Consider the following 27,837-nt stretch of genomic DNA (forward strand, 5'->3'; position numbering starts at 1 on the left):
TTGGCTCGGAAGCTGTCGGGCCGGGCAGTGGTGGGAAGCCTGGCTCGGAGGCCGGAGACGTCGGCTGTCCTGCCCCACGGGGCCGCAGTGTCCTGATGATAACGGTCCCACGCCGGGTACAGCGCGCTGCGGTGTGTGAAGCGGCTTCACATGGGCCTTCTCGTTCGATCCTCACACAGCAGCTCGTGGAGGGAGGCCGGGGGAGGGACTGTCGTGCATTTTGCAGACGGTAAACTGGCGCTCAGAGGAGTTGGGGAGGCTTGCCGAGGGACGCCCAGCGAGGTCGTGGCGGTGGGACTTAGGTCTCACTTCAAAGCCAGCTCCCTGGCCGCTCTTTCTGCCTCACCTGTCAAAGAAGAGGCTGAGCTAAAGGATGAGTTAGGCGAATGACTGGCCGTTCTTTTTTTTTAAATAAAAGATCTACCTCTTTCTGTACCATCCAAGTCAGAGCTAAGAAGTATTCAGAAGCCAAGCCATGGATCCACCCGCACGTAAAGAAAAATCCAAAGTTAAAGAACCTGTCAGCAGAGTTGAGAAAGCTAAGCAGAAATCAGCCCAGCAGGAGCTGAAGCAAAGACAGAGAGCCGAGGTGAGATTAAGGAGGGGGGCTCTGTTTACCTGTAGTCGGGTGGAGATGATCTGGAATAGACAGATGCCCAGACTAAAAGGGAGAGCTGTGAGGGGGAGCCCTACTTGCCTCCAGTCAAGAGGTGTTCTCCCTGGTTTAGAAAGGTCAAGTCCTGAAGGGTGAAGCGGCAGCCCAGAGGCACATGCCCGGTTAGTGTCAGAACCGCAACCAGTACCACGTCTTCAGATGACTCCTGGCGCAGAGCTTTGGTGGTAGGGACCTGAGGGAAGAGAGAAGGGAGAAAAAGAAGTGCTACGTAAGGGGAGGGGTCAGACACCCCAGCACAGGCGTTCTGGTTTTGGTGCGGAAAATAGCTACTCATAGTCAGCTAAAGGCCCAAGCCTTAAACCCACCAGTGTGTTCCTTTGTTCTCTCAACACCTAAAATCAATTTGAGAATAAAAAGCTTTAAATTGTTTACACTGCCGTTGTTGAACCACATCTAGACGTATATTATTTTAGCATGTAATATCAGAAAAAACACTTGCTGGTCTCTTTTTCCTCTTTCTGTTTGTTTTGTTTGTTTTTTGAGAAATTTAAAAATACAAAAAATTAAGGGCTGGCCTGTGGCTCACTTGGGAGAGTGTGGTGCTGGTAACAACAAGGCCACGGGTTCGGATCCCTATATAGGGATGGCCGGTTAGCTAACTTGGGAGAGCGTCGTGCTGACAACACCAAGTCAAGGGTTAAGATCCCCTTACCGGTCATATTTAAAAAAAAAAAAAAAGGACTATTATAACAAACACCTGGGTACTCAGCACTCCAGATTGGTAGTGGCTAGCATTTTGTCATGTATGCCTGGTCTTTTTAAAATAAGGTAAATAAAAATCAAATATAAATTTGAAGTCCCCTTTGTTCATTTCCTCTCTTACAACCTTTTCCCTTCTCTATAGGCAACCATTATTTTTTTGTAACTTTACATTCAAATATCTTAATAGATACCCTTAAATAATATACAATATTCTTTTGTGTTTTTAATTTTTACATTAATAAAATTTCATGTTTTGTTTTGCATTTTGTTTTACATTGTTTTCAGAGCTATTCATGTTAATATAAGAGTCTAGTTTATTCTCATCATTTGCAGTAGTCTGACTCATGAATGCACTTTAGTATATATGCTCATTCCTCCAGTGATGGACACTTAAATTATAGTTTTGTGGGGTTTTTTTTTTTCCTCCGCTATTGCAAACACTGCTGTAGTGAAAACTTAGATATCTCCTTTGGCAGCTGTGCTAGAATTTCTGCAGGGTGTTTAACTAGAAGAATTACTGGATACATTTTCAAGTTTACTAGACATTGCCAAATTGCCTTCAAAGGGATTGTACAAATTTGCACCCCCACTAGCAGTGTAAGAGAGTTCTCATTCCTCATATCTTTTCTAACACCTAATGTTATCAGACTTTCATTTGTTGTTAATTTGATCCATTTGTTAAACAAATATTGAGCTGCTCCTACCTGCCAGGCATTGTTCTAGGAACTTGAGACATATGATTGGACAAAGCAGAGTCCCTGCCTTCATGGAGCTTGCATTCCAGTGGAGGGTGGCAGACAGTAAACATAAGTAAACTTAATAATGTGTTTGAAGTTAATCTGAAAACTGAAATCTACCTTTGGATTAAGGAAGTTCATCTGAGAGCTGTGGTTCTGAGTTCTAACAAGTAGCTCTCCCCTTTCCTTTACCTTCGTATCCCCACCTGGATGCAGGCCCCCAGATGATTTTACTACGTTGTGCTTTGGTGTACAGTTTGAGGGTTGCTATAAAAAGTAGCCCTATGTATGGCTCAACCTAATATGAATATTGATAGTATTAAAAAAAAAAAGGCCCTATGAAACTGTCCTCTGTGCATACTATCAAGATAGATGTTGAGGACATTGTTCATGTCCTTATTGACAACCTGCCTATGCGGGTACACAGGTTAAATTTATTTGTCTGACTTCAAATCCCAGCTCCTCCTTAAATCCCAGTTCTTTCCATTTGCACTTGGACAAGATACTTAAACTCTCTGAACCTCAGTTCCTTAATTCCTTCTTGGGAAAATGAGGATGATAATATCTACCACATGAGACTGTTTTAAGGGATAAAAATATTATATGTAAAGCACCTTAGCACAGTGCCTGGCACAGAGAAAGCATAGGATAAACAGCAGCAATTATGATCAGGAATCTTTGTGCTTCTAACAGTCGGCTTGCTTTTCTTGTGTGGACTCTGAATTGAACTGATGCTGTTCATGTTGATTTGCCAAGATGTGATGCTGGATTTGCACTCTAGCAGCAGCTGGCACCTGTTGAGCCAAGCCTGCACATGCATGACTACATGTAATCCTCACACTAGGCTTCGAGCAGGTGTTACTGTTATTCCCATTTTAACCTTTGTAAACTCTTCCTGGAATAAGGTAGGAATATAAGAAATATATGACCCCGTGAGGTAGGAGGTATTATCCTCACTTTGAAATGAAGTAACGTTACTATGGTCTAACAGATCTTCTGACTTTTGTCTGCTGCTTTTTGCTTTGCCCTACAGCTACCTTGTTTTCCTTATCTGTATCGCCTGGAATGTAATCTCCTAACATGGGAATGGGACCAGACCCCTTGCGGGGAGGAAGAGACACAGTTTCCATTCACGTCTGCTAAGATGCCACGGTCCAGAAAGTTAGATATGAAGGAGAGATATGAGGGATGAATGGGAATGGAAGGCATATTTGGCAGTTGAAGCAGCACTTGGCAATGCCAGGAACCCTTTGTTTTGACTGAAAGTCTTTCATTCCTTGACTTGGATGCCCATTTTGAGTTTCTTCTTTCTCTGCTTATTTTATTTTCTCCTTTCTCCTACCATCCTCCCTCCTTGATCTGGAGGTCTCCAAGAAGCTATTTAATGTCTCTCTCAGTCCCTAGCACAGTTATGTGCAGATTACAAATGCTCATTAAATAGTTATTGAATGAATGAAGCAAAGGTTTTTTAAAAAACGTATGTGTATGTGTTTAAAGTATATATAATGTGTGTGTACAGCTTAAAGAAGATAACTAAAACAAACACCCTTGTATCTACCACCCAAATGAAGAAATAGAACATGAGCTATAACTTGAAATCTCCATGTCCCATTCTGGTCATACACCTGACCTTTCCCACTTGCAGTACCCTCTTTGCTAAATTTTATGCTAATAATTCCTTTGCTGTTCTATATTAATTTTCTACCTCTGTGTATACCCCTAAATAGTATTTTGTAGCATAACAGTATATTGTCTAGTTTTGCATGTGTCTAAGCTTTTATATGTTACTGTATTCTGTGACTGGCTGTCCTCAGCATTTTCTTAACCATTCACATTTATTATTTTTATTTAAAATATTTTATTTTAAAATATATATAACAAAAAATTTACCATTTTCACCATCAGCTTTATGTTGTTCGAGAATCATTTGTGGTGGTGTTTGCAACTGTTTTCCTTACTGTATGGAATTCCATTTTCCTTAAAGACAATAGGATCATTCAAGCTTTTTAATTTGTTTTGATCATTTTACTATTTTCTAGGAATTTAAATTTTCAAATGTGTTGGCACAGAGTTCATAATGTTTTGTTTTCATCTCCCTTATGTCAGTAGTTATGCGTTCTTTCTGGTTCCTAGTAATGCTTGTTTGTCCCTACTCCCTTTTCTTGATAAGTCATGTCAGGTTTGCTGGGTTTTTTTAGTATTTCCAAAGAACCATCTTGCAGTTTTGATGATCCTCTCTATGGTATGTTTGGTTGCTATTGCTATTAATTTCTGCTCTTATTTTGTATTTTCTCTTTGTTCCACTACTCAGTTTCATTTCTTTCCCTTTCTTGTCTTCTTTTCAGTTAATCAAGTTATATCTTCTACACACACGCGTGCGTGCACGCACACACCCCTTCATTTTTTTCCCTACAAGTTGGTACGTTGTACGTTCTGTTTCTGTTCTTTAATGGATAGATTAATTACTGTGAGGATAAAGGTGAGGAATGAAGTGTAGATGCCCTGCCTTTCTTTCACCTTAGAATGTCTCTTGCAGTCTCCTTCCCATCCCCACTGCCTGCCCTAGGCCATATTCCCCCTATCTCCTCCCTGGACTGTTGTAACAGATGCCTCCTAAGTGGTTTATAATCTCTCCTCTCCACACTCCATCACTCACATAGCCTCCAGTTATCTTTCCCAAAGTACAGATATAATCAAGTTGCTCCCCTGCACACTTATCTTTGCTGGCTCTCCAGAGTCCAACAGATAAAGTCCAGATTCCTTGGCATGGCAGTTAAGGACCCAACATACTTTTCTTGTTTTCTCCAGCTACCCAACCCCCGGTCTATAATATTCTTCATATTGGCATGCTTAGAGCTTTCAGAACTGACCCTATACTTTTCCATCATATTTAGGCATACTTCCCCCCCATCACCTATCACGTCCCATCCCCAATCTCTACCTGTTGAAATCCTATGATCTCTTAAAGACCAAACCAAGCCACCTGCCTCAGTGCTTTCCTGATTCCCCAGTGGAATTAATATCCACCTTTCCTGTTCCCAAATCACTATTCCTGCATTACCATTACTGGTGCAGTTCTGCATTTACAGATGACACAGCCCATTGTGTGTGGAGAGATACATTGAGCAGCTGCTTCCGTTGCTAACATATCTCTTTCTCCCATTCAGATATATGCCCTTAACAGAGTCATGACAGAACTGGAGCAGCAGCAGTTTGATGAGTTCTGTAAGCAGATGCAGCCTCCTGGAGAGTGAGCTATCCGTGTTCAAACTGGATGGGACCCTGGAGGCTTTGCTTGTGAGCTTGTTACCAGTTTTAAGCTGAGATGGTCCATTTGGAGCGTTACAGAACTAGAAAAGAAGACATTTGCGGATAAATCTGAACTTAAGTCCTACAAGTAACTTGTCTCACTGGTTCCTTCAATCTGAATTGGCCCAGTGCTTGCTGAAGAGACTTGTTTTCTTCTTCTATGACAATAGATTCTTTTTTTAAAAAAAAACTTTTTCTATTGTTTGAGAAAAATCAATGTTTCTTCTGAAACTGTATATCTTCTCCAAAAATGCAAATAAAACACTAATAAAATTGTAACACCCTGAACAGAAGTGACTCCATTTTGTTAAACTTCTAAATTAAAGTTTTTTTCTTAGTCTTGTAACCCGAACTGCATAGCTTGCAGCTGGACATTAGAATACAATGATTCTTGTTCACATGATTGCTCACACTGTACACAGAATAATTATAGAAGAAATTATTAACCCAGGTGGCCATTCTTTACTCGCTTACTAACTAGGTCTTTTTGAGGTTAACAGGAACTGAATCCATGACTTGACTTCATGGAGGATGGTCACCGTGAATCAGCTCCGACCCAAGAAGTTCTTTGTTTATCTGCAATTTGATGATTATGCCTGCACATCTGTGCTTAGATTACCATGAATCAGCCCCCTATCAACTGTCCCTATAAAGCCCTTTGGCAAGTCTGGGAAAAGTGGAGATGGTCTTTGAGACATGAGTCCACCCTTTCCCCCAGGCTGCTGGCTTCCTGATTGAAGGCTACCTTTCCTTACACCAACACTTGTCTCTCAATTATTGGCTATTGAGCTGCGAGCAAACAGACTTTTGGGGTTTCAGTAACAAAATGTTTGTTTGCTTGTACTTTAGCATGAGAGTGCTGAGACTTAGAAAATAGAGTCAGAAAATATGTAATAAATAGGTAAGAAAAGTTGAGGAGAGCAAAAGGCACCCTTATCTCCTTTAAGAGCAGGGTAGAGAAGAGAGGAGAAAGAGCATGATTGCTTCCAGTTTTCATTCTTCCTGGGGCCAAAGCTCTGCAGACACTGCTGATCATAAGTTTTTAGGCACACAGATGTAAGTACATGACCCTTTACTCCCAGATGAGCCACTAGTCAGGGTTGGAAGCTTGAAGCTGGGATTCCCCTCACCTGTGGAGAGCTAGCAGCAAGCTGCCCCAACAGGGAGAGGGACTGCATGTGCTTTTTGCTGTTCTTTTTGGGGGGGCTACTTTATCAGGCCTAGAAATGGGTTTGTGACGGCAATGTTCAGACTGGTCCCTCAAAAAGCGGTCACACCCATTTAACTGCCATTTTTAGGTGCAGAAATGTATGGCAGTTTCTGCTGCAGACATTTGTATCAGAAATGGTAGTTCATACCTGAGTTTTAGCAGTGAAGTTATTTTCGCTGAGCAAAAGGAGAGATTATTCTTTCAGGATATTTCATTTCCAAATTTTCCTTGGGAGTAGGGGGGGAAGGATTTCAGAGAGCTGAATAAATATAAATAAGGCATATCACTCAAGGCAAAAGAGCCAAACACTGCCACCTCCTTTAAACTGGAAATGCCTATATTTTCCCTACTACTGCTGGGACATCTCAAACTATCCCCATCTCCTCTGTCTCCTTACTGTCTCTGAAGTCACTGAGAATACTGTTCCCATTGCTGTGCCTTATTTTAGGGGTAAACTGTGGAGTTAATTCGTTGTTAAGAAACTTGTTACCACTGTGGAAAATGTGTTTTTGAGACCTAAGTTATAATTAAGGATAATCTTTACATAGATTATCCCCAGAAATAGTAATTAGGTCTATAGCATCCTACTAAATTTGGGATGAATGGAGTTTTTGTTTTATTTTGTTGAAGGAGTAGACAGTTGGAGGAAGCTATCCTTATAAACACAAGGAAATGCTGCGGTATGCTAGAAAGAGCACAGTTTTAGAGCCAAAGACCTGGGTTTAAGTGCCAGTTAACTTCTCTGAGCGTCCCACTTTCTATCTACATAATGGAATAATATTTTCTTCTTCCCAGGATCATTGTTGAGAAATAATGTATGTAATAGATACTCAGTGTCTTAGTCTGTTTTGTGCAGCTCTAACTGAATACCCGAGACTAGGTAATTTATAAAGAACAGATATTTATTACAGTTCTAGAGCCTGAGAAGTCCTAGATTGAGGGGCCAGCATCTGATGAGGCCTTTACTGCAGTGTCATCCAATGGCTGAAGGTGGAAGGGCAAAAGAGCCAATTGGGGGCGGGGGGGGGAGTAAGGGGACAAACTCATCCTTTTATTAGGAACCTACTCCCAAGATAATGGCATTAATCCATCCATGAGGGCAGAGCACTCTACCTCTCAACACTGTTGCATTGGGGATTAAATTTCTAACACATGGACTTTGAGGGGACACGTTCAAACCATAGCACTCAGTAAATTTTACTTTCCTTCCCAACTACCTTTCAAATTGTTTTATGGGAAATGTTTCAAGTTCCAAATAACTAAGTAATACATGAGCGTTGTTAGGAAAGATTCTGATCCTTAGTTGGAAACTGCTTGTATTAACATGTCTCAGCCTTGGGTATATTCTTGTCCTGGAGAAGCACTGTAGTAAGGTAGAGCTGTTCAAACTGCAGGTGGTTGTAAAATCAGTTTAATAAATTATGACCAGCTTTTCTTTTTAATGAAATAGATTAGAAAATATCACATGTGGTACTGATGTTTCATGAAGCTTTTGTTTCATGTTTATATACATTAGGAATGTATATACCATGTTCGATGTAAACTTATTTCTTACTGTGGGTTGTGGTAAAAAAAAAAAAAAAAGTTTGAGATACAAGAGGATGCCTGAACCAAGACAGGAATGGGTCTTTTTATTCACATTTGTAGGGTAAATGTTGGACATAGCCCTGTCCCCACCTCCCCGTGCATACCGGAGTTCCCCCTCCCCCCTGGGAGACTACCCCTGACGAAAGTAGCTACCCAAGGAAAGGCATGTCCCCTTGAAGACAAACAGAATGATGGAGAGAGCAGGGACCCTAAGTAAAAACAAACACTCTGGCACCAGGAGAGTAGCGATAGATTAACTTATCTACCCAGCCAGATCTCCAGAGCTCTCTGAGTTATGTGAACTGGGTGAGGGTCTGCACGTAGGCCTGAAAATGATTTGCATCCCTACTCTGATCTGTTAACTACATAACTATTTATGTACTCCATGGTGGCGTGGATTTCTAACCGACTGCCGCCTTGGTACCTCTTGTAAGTCTAATAAACCAATGTCTCTACCCACTGGACCTCCGGGTGATTTCTTTGGAATAGGTAAACACTACACAAGTGCCCTCTCAGATTTGGGGCTTCCTCATTACAACATATTAAAGTAAAAAAAAGATTCATCTTCTACCTCTGAGAAATATCAGGGTAAGGGCTTCTGTGGCCATTGTATCCATAATTGGAACAGCATTGAATGCCAAGGCTCTATAATAACTTAATCAATGAAAACTAGGAACACATCATTTCTGCTTACCTACCTGGAATTCCCTAATTTTGATGTGGTCCCAGTTTCTCAGAGGTAAGAGAAGATATTTTTGAAGCCCTGCCTCAAAAAATCAAGAATGAAACACAAAATAAAAAATAAAAATGAGAGCACTGACTTTGGCAGTCAGGCCACCTGGGTTTGACTCTTAGGTCCACCACTTACTAATTGTGTGGGCAAGTTTTAATGTCAGTAATTCTCAAACTTTTTGGTCTCAGGACTTTTTCATGTTCTAAAAATTGAAGACCCCAAAGAGCTTTTGTTTATGTGTGTTGTATGTATCATATTTGCCATATGAGAAGTTAAAACAAAAGTTTTACAATTTTGGGCCGGCCCGGTGGTGCACTGCTACAGTGCGCCTCTTGGGAGCGCGGCAGCGCTCCCGCCGAGGGTTCGGATCCCACATACAGACAGGCCGCTCACTGGCTGAGCGAGGTGCGGGCGCAACACCGAGGGTTGCGATCGTGTTGCCGGTCCCGGTCTGGTACGGGCGTGACACTGAGGGTTGTGATCCGTTGCCGGTCACGAAAAAAGACAAAAAGGAAAAAAAAAAAAAAAAGTTTTACAATTTTTATTAATTCATTTAAAAATAATAAAAACCATTATAGGTTAACATAAATTACATTTTTGTAGAAAAAATATTTCTAAAACAATCATTTAGTGAGAAGAGTGGCATTGTTTTACATTTTCTCAAATCTCTTTAATATCCAGCTTAACAGAAAACAGCTAGATTCTCATGTCTGACTTTGTGTTCTGGATTCTCACATTGTATTGGTTGAAGTATATAAAGAAAATCTAGCCTCATATTGAGATGTAGTTAAAAAAGAGAGGGGTGTTTTAATAGCCATTTTAGATGATTGTAGATATTCTTTGATACTATACCCAAACTCAACAAGTGGTTGTTTCTTAAAGGTCTATTGTAACACGGAATCTGATACTACATCAATGAACTTTTTGTACTCTGCTACATTAAAATCCTTGGGTCTTTGAATATTACGCTTTGAATGGATCTTTCATCCATGCATGATTTTGTAACATCATGCATTGGTCATTTAGAAAATATTGGTTCACTGAGTTATGCAGATCTTCCGAATGTTGACACACTGCATTATACAACATCAAAAATATTATTCATTAATGTCCTCACTGATTTCATCAGAAAAGTCTTTGAGTATTGGAAAGGTGTCAAGCTCACAGTGGTAGAAATAAGTTTACCAACATTTTAATTTTCACTTGGAAGCTCAAATTTTATCCTTAGCAACAAAAACATTTTCTTAAAGTGACAGGCTCACTCAATGCATATTTCAAGAAAACCAAGTCTGAACAGCTAGTTTGTCTGTCAATTGTCCTTTGGTGTTTCATAACACCACAGCTAGCTCAGCACAAACTCAAACCAGTGCTTGTCCTCGAGATACCATCATAACCTCAGTATGCAGCAGAAGCACTTTATGCATGCTTTCCATTTCACTGCACAGAATATTAAAAAGTTGTATACTCAGGGTCAACATTTAATAAAATTAATATTTTTTACTGCTTCATCAGGGCCATTCCTTAGTAACACTTTCTATTTTTTTTTTTTTTACTGTGAGCACGTGGCAGTGAAAAGTACAATGACTATCAGTACCATTTAGAGCCATTGCCTTGATTAAGATGCCAGCACTTTACCATTACTTTGCTCCATTAGCAAAAATGTTAACATAGTGACATTTGAGTCTGTGTTTTAGGATTATTAAGAAAATAGCTTTGACCCTGAAAGGGTCTCAGGAACCCCAGGGATCCACAGAATCACACTTTGAGAATTGCTGACCTTAATGAAGCCTATGGTCACCGACCTCATTGGATTGTTTAGGGGATTAAGTGAAACAGTAAAATGCAAGGAACGGTTGCTGGCACATAGTAAGTTATATAGTATAAAGCAAATGTTTATATTTACTACACATAGAAAATGTTAATTATTACTTTAAATTCAAAAATATATATGGGAAGGAAGGATGGCTAGAGGGGAGAGAAAGAACAGTCTAACATTTAACACCTTTTACATGCCATTCACTATTCTAGTGTTTCATGCATCATTGTATTTAATCCACAAAACAACCCTGAGAGGAAATAAATCTTTCATTTTGTAGATAAAAAAAATGTGCTTGGAGAGATTAAACATTTTACTTGAGATCACAGAGCTAAAAAAGTAGCAGAATTCACAGTCACTTGACTGCTCACCAGACACAAGGTTAGGAAGAGGGGACTAGACACTGACCTGGAAGGAAATCACCCTCAATCCCAAGTTTAGGACTAGCAGGAATTCTATGAGAGTATGGCTCCACCTCTACACCAGCTCAGGATCTCAGATGCTAATGCCAATAGTGCCTAAGAAACAAAGAGACAGGAGCTCTCTTGTCTTTTAGGGTCGGTTTGATAGATATATGTAAGTAACTAGACAATTATAACCTAATGCAATCTCAGGATCCATATTCATATACTCATCTGAGTAGTGTTTATTTATTTATTTATTTATTTAAAGTCTTGGGCTTCTCACATTGGATGGTTAGCATTAGCATTAACATCTGAGACCCTGAGCCAGTGCAGAAGTGGAGCTGCCCTCTCACAGAGCTGCAAGAAAGCACATAGCCCTCTGTTACATCAAGAGGCTTTCAGCTGATCTATAACTATTCTAGTGTCACTAACCCACAAAATATGAGGCAATGAAGTATCAATTATTGTTATAACCAAACCACAATTTATACATCCAAATAGGTATTTTACTCTTTAAAGCAGTGCTTTTGGGGGTCTATATATTTATTTTAACTCTGCTGCCGTCACTTAAAATAGACATGGAAATCCTCTTTCAGAACTGTATCTTTTTCCTTTGAACATAGTTTCAAATTTTAGAAACAGCAAGAAGTCATTTGAGGCCAAATAGGATAACTAATGTGATTTAAGTATAGAACATCATTAGCTAATCTCAAATATTAGGTTTTTGGAATAAATTTGGTGGGTTCAGAGTAAAACAAGTCTTTTGGGGGTTCTTTGTTGTTTTAGGGTTTTTTGTTGTTTTTTTGAGCACCAACTATATGTAGGCACTGTGTAGCTGGTCCCTAAGAGGCAACATAAAGACAGTTCTCAAATTGGAGTTCTTAAAATATTTTGATTAAGGACAGCATCACACTAAAATGAATGTAGGCACTGAAGGACAACACATTGAAATGTCTGAGCCCATGTATATTTGTAAAATTCTTACTACATTATAGTAACCTTGTATATAACTTACTAAAATCCACATCTAAATCAATTCATCTACAAAGTAAACATTTTGAGTGCCAGGCACTGTGGCAGGTAGCAGAAATATAAAAACGTAAACTGAAGGAGATTAAAACTTAATGGGACAAAAAAAAAAAGAAAAAAGCCCAAACTTAATGAGACAAAGACACATTCATCCAACCATGACAACATAGAAATGACACAACAGAGAGCATGGGAGGAGGGTACTACCTGTTCCTTTAGAGCCAATCATAGCAATGTGGGCTGCTCTGGACTTTTATTTTTAAAAATCTAATTTAGATATGATGCATATTTACCATATACATTGTTGGGAAAACTTCAAAAAGTTAGACCTGTGGTAAAAGGTGCTCTGGTGCCATCTTTGAGTAAGGGGCAGAATTAGCTAACAATCCTTTCGGTCTGCCCTCCGGAGGTGGAAAGTCCAGAGGTCATGCCGGGCGCTCGTTGCTTTCAGTGGACCCAAGTTCTCTTTGAGGTACACCTTTACAGAATGTTTAAGTTACAGCCCTATACACTTTCAAGAGTGGGCAACGTGACTGTCCTGTGATTAGCTCTGCTCTGAGACAAGACTCTGCAGGTGTAAGAAATGCCTCAGTAAGCCCCCACCCCCACTCCCTGCCACACTGGGGCAATTATGATCAGGCAGGGCTGAGGCAGAGTCTGTACCAGCTCTGAAGGATTTCACTCCTTTCCAAGGGAAGAACCTTAGTGCACAAGGTCATCCAGCTAGTAACAGAGCTGGAACTCAAGCCCAGCCCAAATTTGGTGGTGGTGGGGGGATTCTGTTCTACATGACATAAACAAGTATTGTCACCAAGGGAGTCAGAACCCTGAATTAAGAAAAGAAGCAAAAGCCGCTGGCCCTACTGTGGGTTGTTCTGGTTCAAGGCAACAGAGATACAATGTATCTAGCACATGACAACACACATACAAGGGAAGCTTTAGTGAGGATAAGGCAAGGCTTGGCCCAACATGCTGGCGCAAACCCCACAGAGGCAGTGGGAGTTGGTAGAGCTGTTTAGTTTCCTCAGTGCTGTAGCCTAAGACAGGCCGCTTTGCCCCACAGAGCATCTGGAAAGAAGATGTAGGACAGCGACCACATCAGGCAGTAAAAAGCAATTAGAGAGAAGGGGGAGAAAAACAGCATGACGACACCTGGAAGAAGAAATGCAGACACTCAATTTTTGTGAGCTGTCTTACACGTTTCCCGCCCTCTGCTCTCCCATCCCCACCCTCCCATCCTTCATTTTATTCTCACAGTGCCCAAGAAACAAACAAACAAAGAGACAGGAGCCCTGTCTTTAAGTTCAGTTTAACAGACAAATGTAAGTAACTAGACAATTATAACCTAATGAAATCTCAGGTTCCATTTTGTCAAATTTACATCAGAAATCAGTCCTAGCCAGCAATAAATTTGAGTTGCCCAGATTCCTTGTTAGGAAAAAGAAAAATCTTCCCAATTATTTCAAGTTTAACATGAGATACTGGCCAATACAATATTAAACATATACAGAAAAGAGTTAACATAGCAGGCCTGAGACTGCCATCCTTAGAAAGTCTTGATTGCAAGGTTGGCCCTTGGGTGACATCTGGAAACTTGAATAGTAAATAGTTTCCCACCCCATTATAAAACTTTCCCTAACTGAGTGGCTCACTACACCTAGACTGTTCTTCAAGCATGGTGGTAACACTTGTTTCCTTCTGGGAGTCTGGAATTTTGGTATGTGCTCGGCAGAGGGTGCCTACATGGCCAGCCCCCAAGCAAAACCTTGGACACTGAGTCTCTGATTAGCCTCTCTCCTACACGACACTCTACATGTATCATCACAATTCAGTGGTGGAGAAATTAAGTGTGTCCTGTGTGACCACATGGGGAGAGGACCCCTGGAAGCTTGCACCTGGTTTCCTCTGAACTTCGTACCATGTACCTCTTTCCCTTTGTTGATTTTATTTTGTATCCTTTTGCTGTAATCAATCTTAGCCATGAGTACAGCAATATGCTGAGTCCTGTGAGTCCTCCTGGCAAATCACTGAACCTGGAGGTGGTCTTGGGGACTTCCAACACAATTTGAATCTCAGATTCACCTCCAAAAAGCAAAAGGGCACCCACATTAGTGGAATATGTACTTTGCACTGGACATTCTGCTAGGTATGTTACATAAACTATTTCATTTACACTTCACAATAATCCTGTGATTTAGAATTAAGTCTGTTTTTCAGATGAGGAAAGAGAAGTAACCTGCACAAGATCTTGATTCAAACCTATGTCTGCCTGACTCTTAAAAACTAGACACTTACATGGCCTCAGAAAACTCAAAAAGAGGGTGGGAGAGGATGGGCCAACAGCATTTCCATGGGAATAACCACCATGTATTCAGTAAGAGAAATCAGAACATATGATTTAACAGAAGACCACCTCTAGGTGCTTCTGTAAGAAGCAGTTAAGGATATGTATTAAAATTCTGGAATACTGCATTTCAGAATAGTCATTGATCTGTTGAGGCAAGGAGACAAATATTTAAAACCAGAGCTGTCCTGGAAAATACATGACATAAGGTCTCAGAAGCTGGCCTATGAATGTATGGAGCTCTGTCAGGGGGAAGGGACCTCTGTCTAAAAAGGTGACTTGGCTGCATGCCAGGTAAGAGGAGTATCAGCAGCAGCTGTTTTGAAAACTATGCAGCAGGGCTCTGGTATTATCTGGAGTCAAAATCTGTGAGGTGCAGTTTCCTCCTTGACTCACACAGCAAAAATAATCCAAGGAAGGGTAATGACAAGTGTATGCTTTATTTTGAGAAGAGGGGATCAGTAGTACCTATGGGAACAGAGAACACCGTGGGAAATGCTGCTGCTATGAGATAGGAGAAGGGGACGTGGAGGAGAAGAGCGGGACTAGAATGACCCTTTACCGTACACATCTGTGCCAGAGGATTTATATTCATTATCTCATTTAATCTCAGTAATCCCGCAAGTAGGGATTATTGGCTTCATTTTATAGATGAAGAAAATTGAGCTCAAAACAGTGAGGTATTAGCCCAAGTTCATACAGCTAATATGTGCTGGAGTTGGAATTTGAACTCAGGTGTGTTTGGCTCCAAACCCAGACTCTTCTCACAGCAATGCTGCCTCTGCCATCCGGGGCACTGGAGGAACCAGCACCTAGAACCTGGATGGGTTGTTGGTGCTAATGCTTCAAAAGGCATGAACTTTAAGGGGAAGGTCAGGATGGAACCAAGGACCTGCAAACTAGAGTGGACTCACAACAAGGAGTATCCCTGGAGATGTCTTGTTTATATGAGCACATTTTAAAAGAAAAATATTGATATTCCTTGAAAAAAAACCCAAATCATGGAAAACTCTAGGGAGACATCTGCCAGGGCCCCAGTGTGACTGGGACCTCAGGGCCTGGAACCCAACGCTCAGTTGCTTAAGGCCAAAACCTGGGAGTCATCCATGCTCCTCCTCCCTGCTTGATACCAGTTCTATTTCCAACATGTATCTCAAATTCAATCACTTCTCCTTATGTCCACTGCCACTGTCACCTCTTGTCTGAACAAAAAGTTGGTTTCCCACTTCCATTCTCAGTCTCCTACAATCTATTCTCCATATTGCAGTCAAAGTGACTGCTGAAAACTGCCACCCTGATCACCTCACTTCCCTGCATAAATCCTTTCAGAGGCTTCTCATTTGCCTTTAGGATCATAGCCCAAATCCTGTCCAGTCTGCCGACTTTGCTCGCCTCAGTTTGTGTCACGAGCTCTCTCTCAGCAAGTTCCAGCCACTCTGCTCCACTAATGCACCCAGCACCTCTGGCCTCAGAACTGTCACTACTTTCCTCTGCTTGAACTACTCCTCCTACTCACCTGGCCACTCACCTTGCAGGTCTCACTTAAACATCGCCTCCTCAAGGACCCTTTCCCTCCCTTCAGACCATCCCAATCTAAATTAGGTCACCCTTTGACACCCTCTGAGAGCAGCCAGTACTTTCACGATACATCAAAACTATGTTTCTAGTTATTTCCGCCATTAGTTTTTTGGTGTCTGTCTCCCCTATGAGACTGTAAATTTGGAGGCAGGGACTGTCCAATTTACCAGTTTGATTCCCAGTACCTGGCACATGGTAGGTTCTACCTAAATTTCTATTGAACTCATTAACATTCAGCAAATATTTACTGAGCATCTATTACGTCATTGGCACAATTTTAGGACTGGGATTACAGCATGAATAAAAGAGATTCGTCTATTGGGGGTAGGCTTAGTGTTTGAATAATAAAAGACTAATAAATACGTATTATGTCAGATGGCCAATTCTACAGGGAAAAATAACGCTGAGGAAGGGAGACGGAATGCTGGAGTGAGCTATGGGTGGCAATGAGCAGCAGCGATAAACCAGCCACTAGGGATATTTGAGAGCAGTTTTCACTTACCGCCCATATAAATGACTTTTTTCCAGTTCTCAGACTCAAGGATCTCGTCGTGTGGGTAGTAACTCTGGTCCATCATGAATAAAATCATGAGCGAGGCCATACAACAGAGAATGAACGTGTTGCCTTTGGTCAGGAGGGAAGTGGAAGCCAACACGCAGGAAGCATAGGAGCAAGGCAGGCCCTTGTATGTGAAGGGGACTCCTGCCAAGGAAAGAACACACAGGGATCAGCCGCTTCCCCCTGCTCTAAAGGCATCTAGATGAAACAGGCCCCTCTCTCTTTGGGTCTTCCCCTACCCAGGCTACAAAATGCCCTGAAATCCAGGGGCATTGGCAGGCTGTAAATCATCCTGCTATTCACAAACACAGATGATGCATGAGTTTTGCACTGGGTTTCCAAGGGAAAGCAGATGGCCAGCTAGGACTACGGGTGTGCCCTGGCCCCCAGGAGTTCTCTGCTGAAAGGATCCTTTGAGATCTCCTAGCCAAAGCCCCATGCTGTATCTATACTCCCTCACTCTGTGACCTTAGGCAAAGCAATTGCCCTCAACAGGGCACAGTTTCTCCATCTGTTTGGGGGAACTGGAGTACAACCTCAGTTCTAAAGTCCATGAATCGATGTACTCCATCCAAAGGTCACAAGTAAGAAAGAGGGACATCTACTCTAGGAAATGCGGACCTCCCAGACCAGGGCTCTGCAGGCCATTGCAGTCTGCAGCCTCCAGTGGACATGGGGCATGGGAGAAAGAAGGAAGAGGGACTGCAAAGCAGGAGTCAGTTACTACACCCCAGGCTTGTGGCATCCAACATCTCCCTTCCGTGGTCTCCTGCCCTCAGTCCTAAGGCCACCTGCGTTCAGCTTACCAGTTGAATAAAAACAGAGGCGGAAAGATGCAGCTGCCACATAGATGATGGCCAGGAAGCCATTCAAAGGCCCATCCACACCCAGGAGCAGGGCTGAAGCCAGGCCAAAGGTGGTGAAGACAGCAAAGTCGTTCAGCTCAGTTCCTGCTCCAGAAGGCCCAAGGTTAGAGGAATCTGCACTTGTATGTCTTGCGCCTTAGCCCCCTCTGGTGGGGAGCTGAAGTGGTGACAAGCAAGGTCCTGAGGTCCCAAAGAGCAGCAGCAGCAGCTCCCTGGTGTGATATGTAGATCAAAGACTGGGGTTTTCTCCTGGCTCTGCCTGGGACTGACCACGCAGCCTTAGGCAAGCCTTTTCCTCTCCAGGTCTTAGTTTTCCCACCCTCAACATGCAAGTGTTGGACTACAATTGGGTACAAATTGATAAGTTGTGGGACCCTTTGTTCAAGCAAAATCTTACATGGAAACTGTATTTTAAACCAGCTGTTCTGCCTGGGGTAATTTTTCATCTCCCCATTGCCCCCACCCATTTTCCCTCCACCATGCCTACTCCAATACCTAGATCAGCCCAGAATGGGGAGGGAGGGAGGGAAGATAAGGAAATCGAAAGCCAGGAAAAGAACTAGCCAAAGATCAATAAGTGAGACAGCAGAGGAGCTGAATCTAGACTGTGGGGCTCCCTAACTCCTGCTCCAGGTCTCCTTCTGGTACTCTCAGAGGGATGTGAACAGGAGTGGGTGTCTGGTAAAGGCCTGCTGGATGTTAGGGGATGGAGGCAGGGACCTGAGATGGATGCTCCTGGGGCCAGAGATTAGGGTCCTGAGGCCTGGACTCACCTGATTTGGGGCAGATGTTGAGGTGCTTGGTCATTGTCTGGACTGCAGTATCTAATAGGAAGCTGACCAGAAGCATCCAGGAGGCACAGTGGGATTTCCTAAAGTGCAGGCCGGCAGGCCCAGACAGCACAGCTCTTTCACAGTCTGCAGTGGACAACCACTCCTCCCCCATCTCAATATGCGAACAAACTTCCTACACACTTCCTACATTTGCACACATACACACACTCCTGCATGCTCCCCACACTCACATCCTGATATATACTGCTTTACACACCTCCCATAAACACACTCACCCCTTCACAGGTGTCTACATCCTTCTCATCCCTCCCATACTCTTAACCCACAGTCTTAAAGGGGTGTCCTGAATCCCCTAGGTAGTCACTAAAGTTCCTTCCAACTCTAAATTCCAGGCATTTTTGATGGCTTGGGGGTGCTAAGGTTCTAGCCCAGCCTCTGCCACCATCTCACTGTGAATTCTCAGATAAATCACTACCCTGTTCCTCCATCTGTAAAATGAGCAGTTTGTGCTAAGTGATTTCTTTAATAGATATAAACTGCTATGGGTCAAGTGTGTCCCCGAAAGTTCATAATCAGAAATTTGACCACCATTGTAACAATGTTAAGAGGGTGGGAAATCCAGTTATGGTACTGGAAAGGTGTGGCCTTTAAGAGGTGATTAGGTTGTGAGGACTGTGCCCTCCTGAGTGGATTGATCCATTCATGGACTAATGGGCATGTTTTTGATGGCTTTATAAGGAGAGCAAGTGAGAAGGTCAACTCACTCTTGCTCAGGCCATTCTCGCCATGTGATACCCTGGTTGCCACTGGACCCTGTGGAGAGTTCCCACCCAGAAGAAGTCCCAAGCCAGATGCACCCCCTGGACCATGGACTTCCAAGTATTTGAAACTAAGAAATAGATTTTGTTTCTTTATAAATTACACAGTTTCAGGCATTGTGTTATAAGCAACAGAAATGGACTAATATGTAAACCTATTCAGAGGATCTATTTCTCCTTGGGCAAGTCTTGGTAGCATATGTCTTTTAAGGAATAGATCCATTGGGCCGGCCCGGTGGCGCACTGGAGGGTGCGCCGCTTGGGAGCGCAGCGGCGCTCCCGCCGAGGGTTCGGATCCCATGTGGTGACCGGTTCCCGCTCACTGGCTGAGCGTGGCACGGGCACAACGTAATAACTTCGTATAGCATACATTATACGAAGTTATACGATGTTTATTTATTTATTTATTTATTTAAAAGCAACAGAAATGGACTAATATGTAAACCTATTCAGAGGATCTATTTCTCCTTGGGCAAGTCTTGGTAGCATATGTCTTTTAAGGAATAGATCCATTGGGCCGGCCCGGTGGCGCACTGGAGGGTGCGCCGCTTGGGAGCGCAGCGGCGCTCCCGCCGAGGGTTCGGATCCCATGTGGTGACCGGTTCCCGCTCACTGGCTGAGCGTGGCACGGGCACAACACCGAGGGTTGCGATCCCGTTGCCGGTCCCCAGTACGGGCACGACACCGAGGGTTGCAATCCCGTACCGGTCAGTAAAAAAGACAAAAAGGAAAAAAAAAAAAGGAATAGATCCATTTCATCTAGGCTGTCAAATCTGTGGAGTTGCTCATAGTATTCCTTTATTATCCTTTTAATGTTCATGGGATCAGTAGTAATGGCCTCTCTTTCATTTCCGAAATTAGTATTTGTGTCATCTCTCTTTTTTTCTTGGATAGCCTGGCTAGAAGTATAGGTATCAATCTTACTGATCTTTTCAAAGAACCAGCTTTTGGTTTCATTAATTTTCTCTATTAATTTCCTGTTTTCAATTCTTCGATTGCTGCTCTAGTTTTTATTATTTCTTTTCTTCTGCTTACTTTGAATTTAGTTTGCTCTTCTTTTTCTAGTTTCCTAAGATGAAACTTATTGATTTTAGACTTTCTTTTCTAATACATGCATTCAATGCTATAAATTTCCCTCTGCACTTCTTTCCCCACATCCCACACATTTTTTGTTTTTAGTTATTTAAGGGCATGAGTCACCTCTTATATTGCTTTTTAATTTTATGTTATTTAAAAATTTTTTTTTACAGTTTTTTATTAAAACATATTGATTGTACATATTTGTAGGGCACAGAGTTGAATATCAACACATATATACAATGTGTGATGAGCAAATCAGGGTAATTAGCATATTCATGATTACAAAACTTAATTTTTTTGATATAAGGTCATTTGATCTCTATTCTAGCCATTTGATAACATGCAATAAGTTATTGTTAATTATAGAGGCTTAACTCGACTATACATGCATAGAACTTATTTTTCCTACCTGGCAGTTATGTGTCCATTAACCAACCTCTCACTATCCCCTCTCCCCCTCCCCCTTTCCCACCACTAGTCATCAGTTCTGCTCCCTCTTGAAAGTTCAATTTCTCTCTCTCTCTCCCCCCCACCCCTCTCTCTTCTCTCTCTCTTTTTAGCTCTTATTTATGAGCAAGAACATGCAGTGTTTCTCTTTCTGTGCCTGGCTTGTTTCACTTAGCATGATTTTCTCAAAGCTCATCCTTGTCACTGTGAATAGTGGTAGGTACCACCGTTTCACTCTTTTTATGGCTGAGCAGTGTTCCATTGTATATATGTACCACATTTTCTTTATCCAATCATCCGCTGACAGATGTTTAAGTTGGTTCCAAATCTTGGCTATTGTGAATAGAGCTGTGATAAACATGGGAGTGCAGGTATCCCATCAACGTGATTTCCATTCCTTTGGGTATACACCCAGAAGTGGGATGGCTGGATCACATGGTAGTTCTATCTGTAGTTGTTTGAGAAACCTCCATACTGTTTTCCATGATTGCTGTACTAATTTATGGTCCCACCAACAATGTAGGAGGGGTCCCCTTCCTCCACATCCTCACAAGCATTTTTTTATTTTCTCTTTTTGATAATAGCCATTCTATCTGGGCATCCCACAAATTTTGATAAATTGTATTTTCATTTTATTTTAGTTCAAAATATTGTCTGAGACTCTTTTATCCATGTATCATTTAAAAGTGTGTGTTTAATCTCTAAATTTTCAGTATTTTTCAGCTATCTTTCTGTTACTGATTTTTAGTTTAATTCCATGTGGTTTAGGAGCATTTTTTTTTTCCTTTTTGTCTTTTTTTCATGACCGGTAACGGGATCGCAACCCTCGGTGTCACGCCTGCACCGCACTCAACCAGTGAGCGGACCGGTCTCTTTATAGGATTCGAACCCTCGGCGGGAGCGCCGCCGCGCTCCCAAACGCCGCACTCTACTGAGTGCGCCACCGGGCCAGCCCTTAGGAGCATATTTTATATGATTTCCATTTTTAAAAACTTTGTTAAGGTGTATTTTATGGCCCAGAATGTGGTGTGTCTTAGTGAATGTTCCAAGTGAGCTTGAGAAGAATGTGTATTATGCTGGTGTTTGATGAAATGGTCTATAGATGCAATTCTACCCAGCTGACTGATGGTGCTGTTGAGGTCAACTATGTTCTCACTGATTTTCTGCCTGCTGGATCTGTCAATTACTGATAGAGGGATGTTGAAATCTCCAACTATGATAGTAGAGTCATCAATTTCTCCTTGCAGTTCTGTCAATTTTTGTCTCATGTATTTTGAAACTCTAAATGATTTCCAAGAGCTCTTTCAGACCTCACATTCTCAGATTCTGTGCCTCTGTCTAGCACATGCTCCCATGTCACTCTGAAAGCAGCCACTACAGTCCCAAGCAAACGTGTCTTAGGAAGCCCATTCCCAAGTCTGCACCCTGATTGCAAAGCTTAGGTGGCTTAGCAGGAGCAAAAAGAGAGCCTGACCCGAGACCTCAACTGTCCCCAAACAACTACAGCATTTCCTTTTTTTAGACCCAGACCCATGTATCTAAAGGTGACTGAGGCTAAATAAAAATACTGGTCCCACCATCATGGCATAAAAACTACACTCCCAGAGGACTAGGCTGAACTAAGAAGATAGATATTTTCCGCTGCAGGTGTGCCCCACTTTATTAGGCTCCAAAAACCCAGACTTAGAGAATCATAAACATTTCAAGCTGGAAGGGAGCTTACTCATCATCAGGTAAAGTCATTTTATTTTATGCATGAGAAACATAGAACAGAAAGAACTGGGCCGGCCCGGTGGCGCACTGGATAAGTGCGCCGCTTGGGAAGCGCGGCGGCGCTCCCGCCCGAGGGTTCGGATCCCACATGCAGACCGGTTCCCGCTCACTGGCTGAGCGAGGCGCGGGAGCAACACCGAGGGTTGCAATCCCGTTGCCGGTCCCCGGTCCGGTACGGGGGCAACACTGAGGGTTGCGATCCGTTGCCGGACACGGAAAAAGACAAAAGACAAAAAAAAAAAAAAAGAAAAAAAGAAAGAAGTCACTTGCTGATGGTTATAGAGAATTAAATAGATTAGGAGGATGTTACTTGCACAATAAAGGATTTTAAAGAGCTGATTTCCCAAAGGCATTGAAATATGATTCAATTTATAGAAATATAATTTGTTTACAACTTTTTTCAGGCACATATACGTGTCTCAGACTTTTCAGAATAGTGCTAATATTCTGCCAGGTCATATGTTCTAATTTAAGAATCTGAAAATATGAACAGTAGCCTACCCACAGATTGTATAAAGGCCACTAGAACAGAATTTCTTGGTTTTCTCATAAAAACTATTCTAGACTGCTGTAGCTGGAAGGAACTATAGAATAATAATGCAAGCTCCTCATTTTACAGAAGGAGAAACTGAGGCTCAGGGATGTGACCTAGCCAAGGTCACATATCAAGTTGGTGATACAACTGAGGCTAAGATCTTGGACCCTTGACTCCTAAGCCACTGCGCTTTGCCCTGCCCTCCAGCTGACCCCCTATGCCTCAGTGCTTGACTCTCTAGACTCCTCCTCCCCTTCCCTCATGGCACTGGCTCCAGCTCCTGGCTAAGAGTTTGCTGGGCCCCAGGCCTACCTGCTGAAACTGCAGAAGATGGAGAAGAGCCCCAGGACCATGTTGACAAAGGACAAGGCATTGGTAACATCCTTCCAGGAAAACTCATTTATCTGTGTGTGGCTCTGGTCGTGGTCCAGGAAGAAACTGGTGCACTTACCTGGGGCCCAGGAGAAAGGGGCAAGGGGTTCCCAAGGTCAAGGAGTCCCAAAAGAGGCTCCTGGGACCTTACAGCTTCTGTTACCCTCGACCTCATCCCAGAACTGCACCCTCCCTCAACTCTGCTTCACTGGCTGGACTAAGGGAGACAGGAGGTAGAAGGAAGAGACACAGGAGGTAAAGACAAAGGTGCTGGAGATAGAGTATATTGGGAGAGCTCAATAGCAAAGTGGGTGAACTGACATAGCCACAGCTTCCACTCCCTCTCTGACTGCATTCCTTGCCCTATAGCAGAGATATCCCTTCCATCCATATTTTGACCCTCCTGGCACACCCATGGTCCAGGGTGCAGGGGTATAGGACCTTCCCCTCATCTGAGAGATGAGCCCTTGTCACAGACTAAGTGTTGGCTCGAGAGAGAAGCAGTCAGGAAGCCCCTTGCCCCCCAGTCCAAGCTCTCTCCCTCAGAAACATAGGGCTGCAGCTAAGGTGCCCCATGGTCCTGGTTCTGATAGGCCCAACCAGAACAGCAGGCCTACCTCCAACAGGGGAAGACATGAATATGTACAACACTAAATAGCTCACAAAGCCCTTTTCACTATGCTGTCACTTCTGATCCTGATGACCTCCGGGGATGGTGCTGTAATTCTCCCCCATTTTATGAATGAAGAAACTGAGGCTCAGAAAAATAGAGATATTTGCTCAAAGTTACATACTTAGTGAGTAGACCAAATTCTGCCTGCTTGATTCTAAACCTGGTACTATTTCTTCTGGGCACATAGATCTCAGGAGGAGGCTTGTAGGACAGTGCAGTGAGGGAGCTAGGCCAGGCCTGCTGGGCAGCAACAGTGTCCCCATTTGGGGCAGGCCAGGCCCAGGTCTCCTCAGTCCTCTCCAGCTCACTACAGCAGGGAATCAGCTTGCCCCACCCTTCTTCACAGCCTGAGGTGTCTCTGTTTCTACTCCAAGACCCAACATGTGTACTCCTCACACATAAACTGCTTGTGAAACTGAGTCTCTGTTGGAGAAAGAGCCTGGCCCCATTCCTCTCTGAAACAGAGAAACCCCACGATTGGGGTAAACACACCAGTCACAAATAGTAATCACATACTTGAGTAAAACATACAGGTTCCAAGGTGTTCTATGTCTGTTTTCTCACTTCATCCTCACCCATTTTCAAGGTGAGGAAGCTCAGGCTCTGCCCCCATCTGTACGGCCACAGGCCCTTCTGGTCCAGGCAAGAGTTGAGATAAATCATGTTCCTTTCCTGTAAATATTGCCACCAAGACATCTGAGGCTGGGAGGGGCTGAACTTGGAGTTTATCAGGGTAGCACTGCAGAGCTTGCTGCTCCCATAGGCCAGCATCATTCGCCAAAGGGTATCATGACCAAAGCCACTGGGACTCCCAAGACCTTCTTATGCCAGGGCCCCAAAAAACCTAAGACAGGAAGTAATGCGAGCAAGGGAAATCAGGGAGGGGAAGGGGGCAAAGGACTGCTGCATACTCCCTCCCCATGGGTCCACTGGAGTGGTCTCTTCTGGGTCTCAGGGCTGACCCCAGCAGGACCAAACACCGCTGTTCCTGAGCCAGGCACCTCATCACCTGCCACCCCAGCCCACTGTCACCTGGCAGCACAGCATCCCAGCATCTCTGCCTCTCAGAGCTAGGAAGCAGATGCCCAGAGTCTGTCTTCCAATTACCAGGCACTGCCATACCTGCATTACTTCACAGCTGTTTTATTTTTAATGAATGATCACTTGTCAGCTATATTATCTCTCATTATTTCCTCCATTCATGAAGCACTTCCACATCTAGGATTTCCATTGGCCCCGTGAACTCTGCCAAGCAAGGGTTATGATCCCTCCTTTCCAGGTAAGGCAAAGAAGACTCAGAGAGGGGAAGAACCTAGCTCAAGATCACACTGGAAGTGGCAGAACGAGACCTACAACTTCGCCCTATGTGTCCTTTTCCTTTGTACAGCCAACAGGACTGAACATTATACTGGTTACATGCTCAGCCTGGCCAGGTGCTGGGAGAACCTTGGTCCCTGCCTTCATGGAACTTACAGCCTATCCAGGGAAACGAGACTCCAGCACACACATGGAGACTCTAGTTATGGTGGCACCTATCTTATACATGGGGAAACTGAGGTTTCAGAATAGTTAGGTGACTTGTCCCAGTAATTGGTGGAGCCCAGATTTGAACTGTGTCTCCTTTCCAATTAAATGCAATTTGCAGCTGAATGCAGGTCCCAGGTGCTAAAGGGTGTAAACTTGAGAGTAAGGGCTGTAGAAACCCTCAGAGATAAGGAACAATCCATTAATTCAGCAAACATTTGGTCATGAGCAAGATTTGGTACCTGGTGCTTGGGGGATTAAGACCTGGTTTCATCTCTCAAGCACAGTCTAGCAAGGGTATCCAGCCATGTACAGAGAAGAAGTAACCAGACTTCTAAGGCAGCACAGAAGAGGGGTTCAGCCTGCCAGGGGGCTGAGAGAAGCCTTCTCTGAGGAGAGGGTCAAAGCTGAGGCTTCCCGCAGCACTGGCCTCCCAGAGTAGATCTTATCACTCTGCAGCTTCTTGAATGCACTCAGGAAGGAGTCCAACTCCTTCATTTGTTATACTGGCCCTGCTCATCCAGCTTCATCTCTCCCATCCCCCTTGACCCAAACTTGGGACCTCCCTTTGGTCTTGAGTTGGGTGGTGTTCCTCTTTGGGGAGCCTCTGACACCCCCCACCCCACCCCCAGAGCTTGTTAGGTGCTCCTCCTCTGAATGGTCGCATCCCCTTGTGCTCACCATGTGACACTTGGCACTCTGTATTGGCATCGCCTACCTTGTCTTCCTCCTTTAACACAGGGGATGCAACTTGAGGGCAGACTGAGGTCCCCTGTGCCCAGGATGAGGCCTGACAATACAAGTTGTTAAATGTTTGTTAACTTAATACATCACTCTGGTGCTTCCCCAAGGTCCTTTCACTGCACCAAATCCTACCTACCCCACATCTAACACTGCTCAACACGGCCACCAAGAAGCCTTCTCAGACCAACACTCAACAATGCAGCCCTTTCAACACACCCAGCAACCACCCAATTCTTGTGATCTTCCATTTACTCATTTAATTATTATTATTATTATTATTATTATTATTATTATTATTATTATTATTATTATTATTATTATTATTATTATTATTATTATTATTATTATTATTATTATTATTATTATTATTATTATTATTATTATTATTATTATTATTATTATTATTATTATTATTATTATTATTATTATTATTATTATTATTATTATTATTATTATTATTATTATTATTATTATTATTATTATTATTATTATTATTATTATTATTATTATTATTATTATTATTATTATTATTATTATTATTATTATTATTATTATTATTATTATTATTATTATTATTATTATTATTATTATTATTATTATTATTATTATTATTATTATTATTATTATTATTATTATTATTATTATTATTATTATTATTATTATTATTATTATTATTATTATTATTATTATTATTATTTTGGCTGATGGCTGCTCTGTGCCAGGCCTTGTCTGTTCTGGGGACAGAACAAGACCGACCCAGGCTGCACCCTCAAGAAGCTCTGAGTCTGGTGGAGGCGGCAAGTGTGTGTAGGGACAAGTGTTATGTTGGACAAGGGAATGACCCAGCTCCCAGGTGCACAGAAGCAGGAGAGACTAAGCCTAGGGTGGGGGCAGGGGAAGGTTTTACCAACAAGTGGGGCGGGCGGCGGGGGCGGGGAGTAGCATTCTTTGCAAAGGGAATTGCAGCTGCGAGAGCACGATGAGGAGGCTGGATCCCAGCAGCAGAGAGGGGTGGCCGGAGGTGAAGCGAGCAGAGAGGCAGCAGCTGGCGGACGTGCAAATGCGACCTGTGGGTAGACTAGGTCCCAAACGGGGATGGGTTGGGAGTGGAGGGTGGCTTGGAAGGGGACAAACTGGAGAAAGGGCCGCCAGCGATGAGACTGGCGAGTGGGGGAGAGAGATGTGAGCCAGGAGAGACGGCTGCGGAAGGAGGGGAGGGCTAAGGTTTCTGAAGAGGAAAGTGGAGGTGCCGGGTCCCCCCAGGAAGCAGGGACGCATCCCGGAGGGAGAATGATCTGGGTGGAGCCTTCCACAAGACTGGGAGACACACGGCACAGAAACTGGAGCCGTCGCGCCCTGTCCACTTAGAGAAGCCCACCGTCCCCCGCCCCACCTGCCAGCCCCACCCTGCTCCTCCCTGCAGGCCACTACCCGTCCCCAGGCAGAGACCCCGAGGCCGAGGGACCGGCCAGCGGAAGAGCTCAGCCGGGACTGGACGGGGCGGGCGTCCTGTGTTCCCCAGCCCGG

At 43.2% G+C, this 27,837-nt stretch overlaps 2 protein-coding genes across 3 annotated transcripts; one reads left to right on the top strand and one right to left on the bottom strand.

The window, feature by feature from the left end:
• Positions 1-376: 376 nt before the first annotated feature.
• CCDC23 (coiled-coil domain containing 23) lies at positions 377-5,712 on the top strand. Its single transcript, XM_008573145.1, has 2 exons — positions 377-589; positions 5,283-5,712. Exons 1-2 carry the CDS (start codon positions 476-478, stop codon positions 5,367-5,369), a joined length of 201 nt encoding a protein of 66 aa, XP_008571367.1. The 5' UTR covers positions 377-475; the 3' UTR covers positions 5,370-5,712.
• A 5,625-nt stretch (positions 5,713-11,337) lies between these two features.
• LOC103590823 lies at positions 11,338-23,952 on the bottom strand. Of its 2 annotated transcripts, XM_008573149.1 has the most exons (5): positions 23,310-23,952; positions 18,324-18,421; positions 17,491-17,634; positions 16,628-16,828; positions 11,338-13,355 (listed from the first exon to the last, which is right to left on the bottom strand). In XM_008573149.1, exons 1-5 carry the CDS (start codon positions 23,348-23,350, stop codon positions 13,228-13,230), a joined length of 612 nt encoding a protein of 203 aa, XP_008571371.1. In that variant the 5' UTR covers positions 23,351-23,952; the 3' UTR covers positions 11,338-13,227. The 2 variants fall into 2 exon arrangements, with proteins under 2 accessions (XP_008571371.1, XP_008571370.1); XM_008573148.1 differs by lacking the exon at positions 23,310-23,952 and having other exon boundaries at positions 18,324-18,525.
• Positions 23,953-27,837: the final 3,885 nt, after the last annotated feature.

This window comes from Galeopterus variegatus, unplaced genomic scaffold (genome assembly GCF_000696425.1).
Source record: "Galeopterus variegatus unplaced genomic scaffold, G_variegatus-3.0.2 Scaffold882, whole genome shotgun sequence".
Taxonomy (NCBI): Eukaryota; Metazoa; Chordata; class Mammalia; order Dermoptera; family Cynocephalidae; genus Galeopterus; species Galeopterus variegatus.

Bases quoted from the DNA above. Each gene is read 5' to 3' on its own strand.
- CCDC23 (XM_008573145.1), top strand. From the start codon at position 476: ATGGATCCACCCGCACGTAAAGAAAAATCCAAAGTTAAAGAACCTGTC. The intron at 590-5,282 runs GTGAGATTAAGG...TCTCCCATTCAG, and splicing joins AGCAAAGACAGAGAGCCGAG to ATATATGCCCTTAACAGAGT.
- LOC103590823 (XM_008573148.1), bottom strand. From the start codon at position 18,495: ATGGGGGAGGAGTGGTTGTCCACTGCAGACTGTGAAAGAGCTGTGCTG. The intron at 17,635-18,323 runs GTGAGTCCAGGC...CTTCTGGAGCAG, and splicing joins CAACATCTGCCCCAAATCAG to GAACTGAGCTGAACGACTTT. The intron at 16,829-17,490 runs GTAAGCTGAACG...TTTCCTTGGCAG, and splicing joins CCTCTGTTTTTATTCAACTG to GAGTCCCCTTCACATACAAG.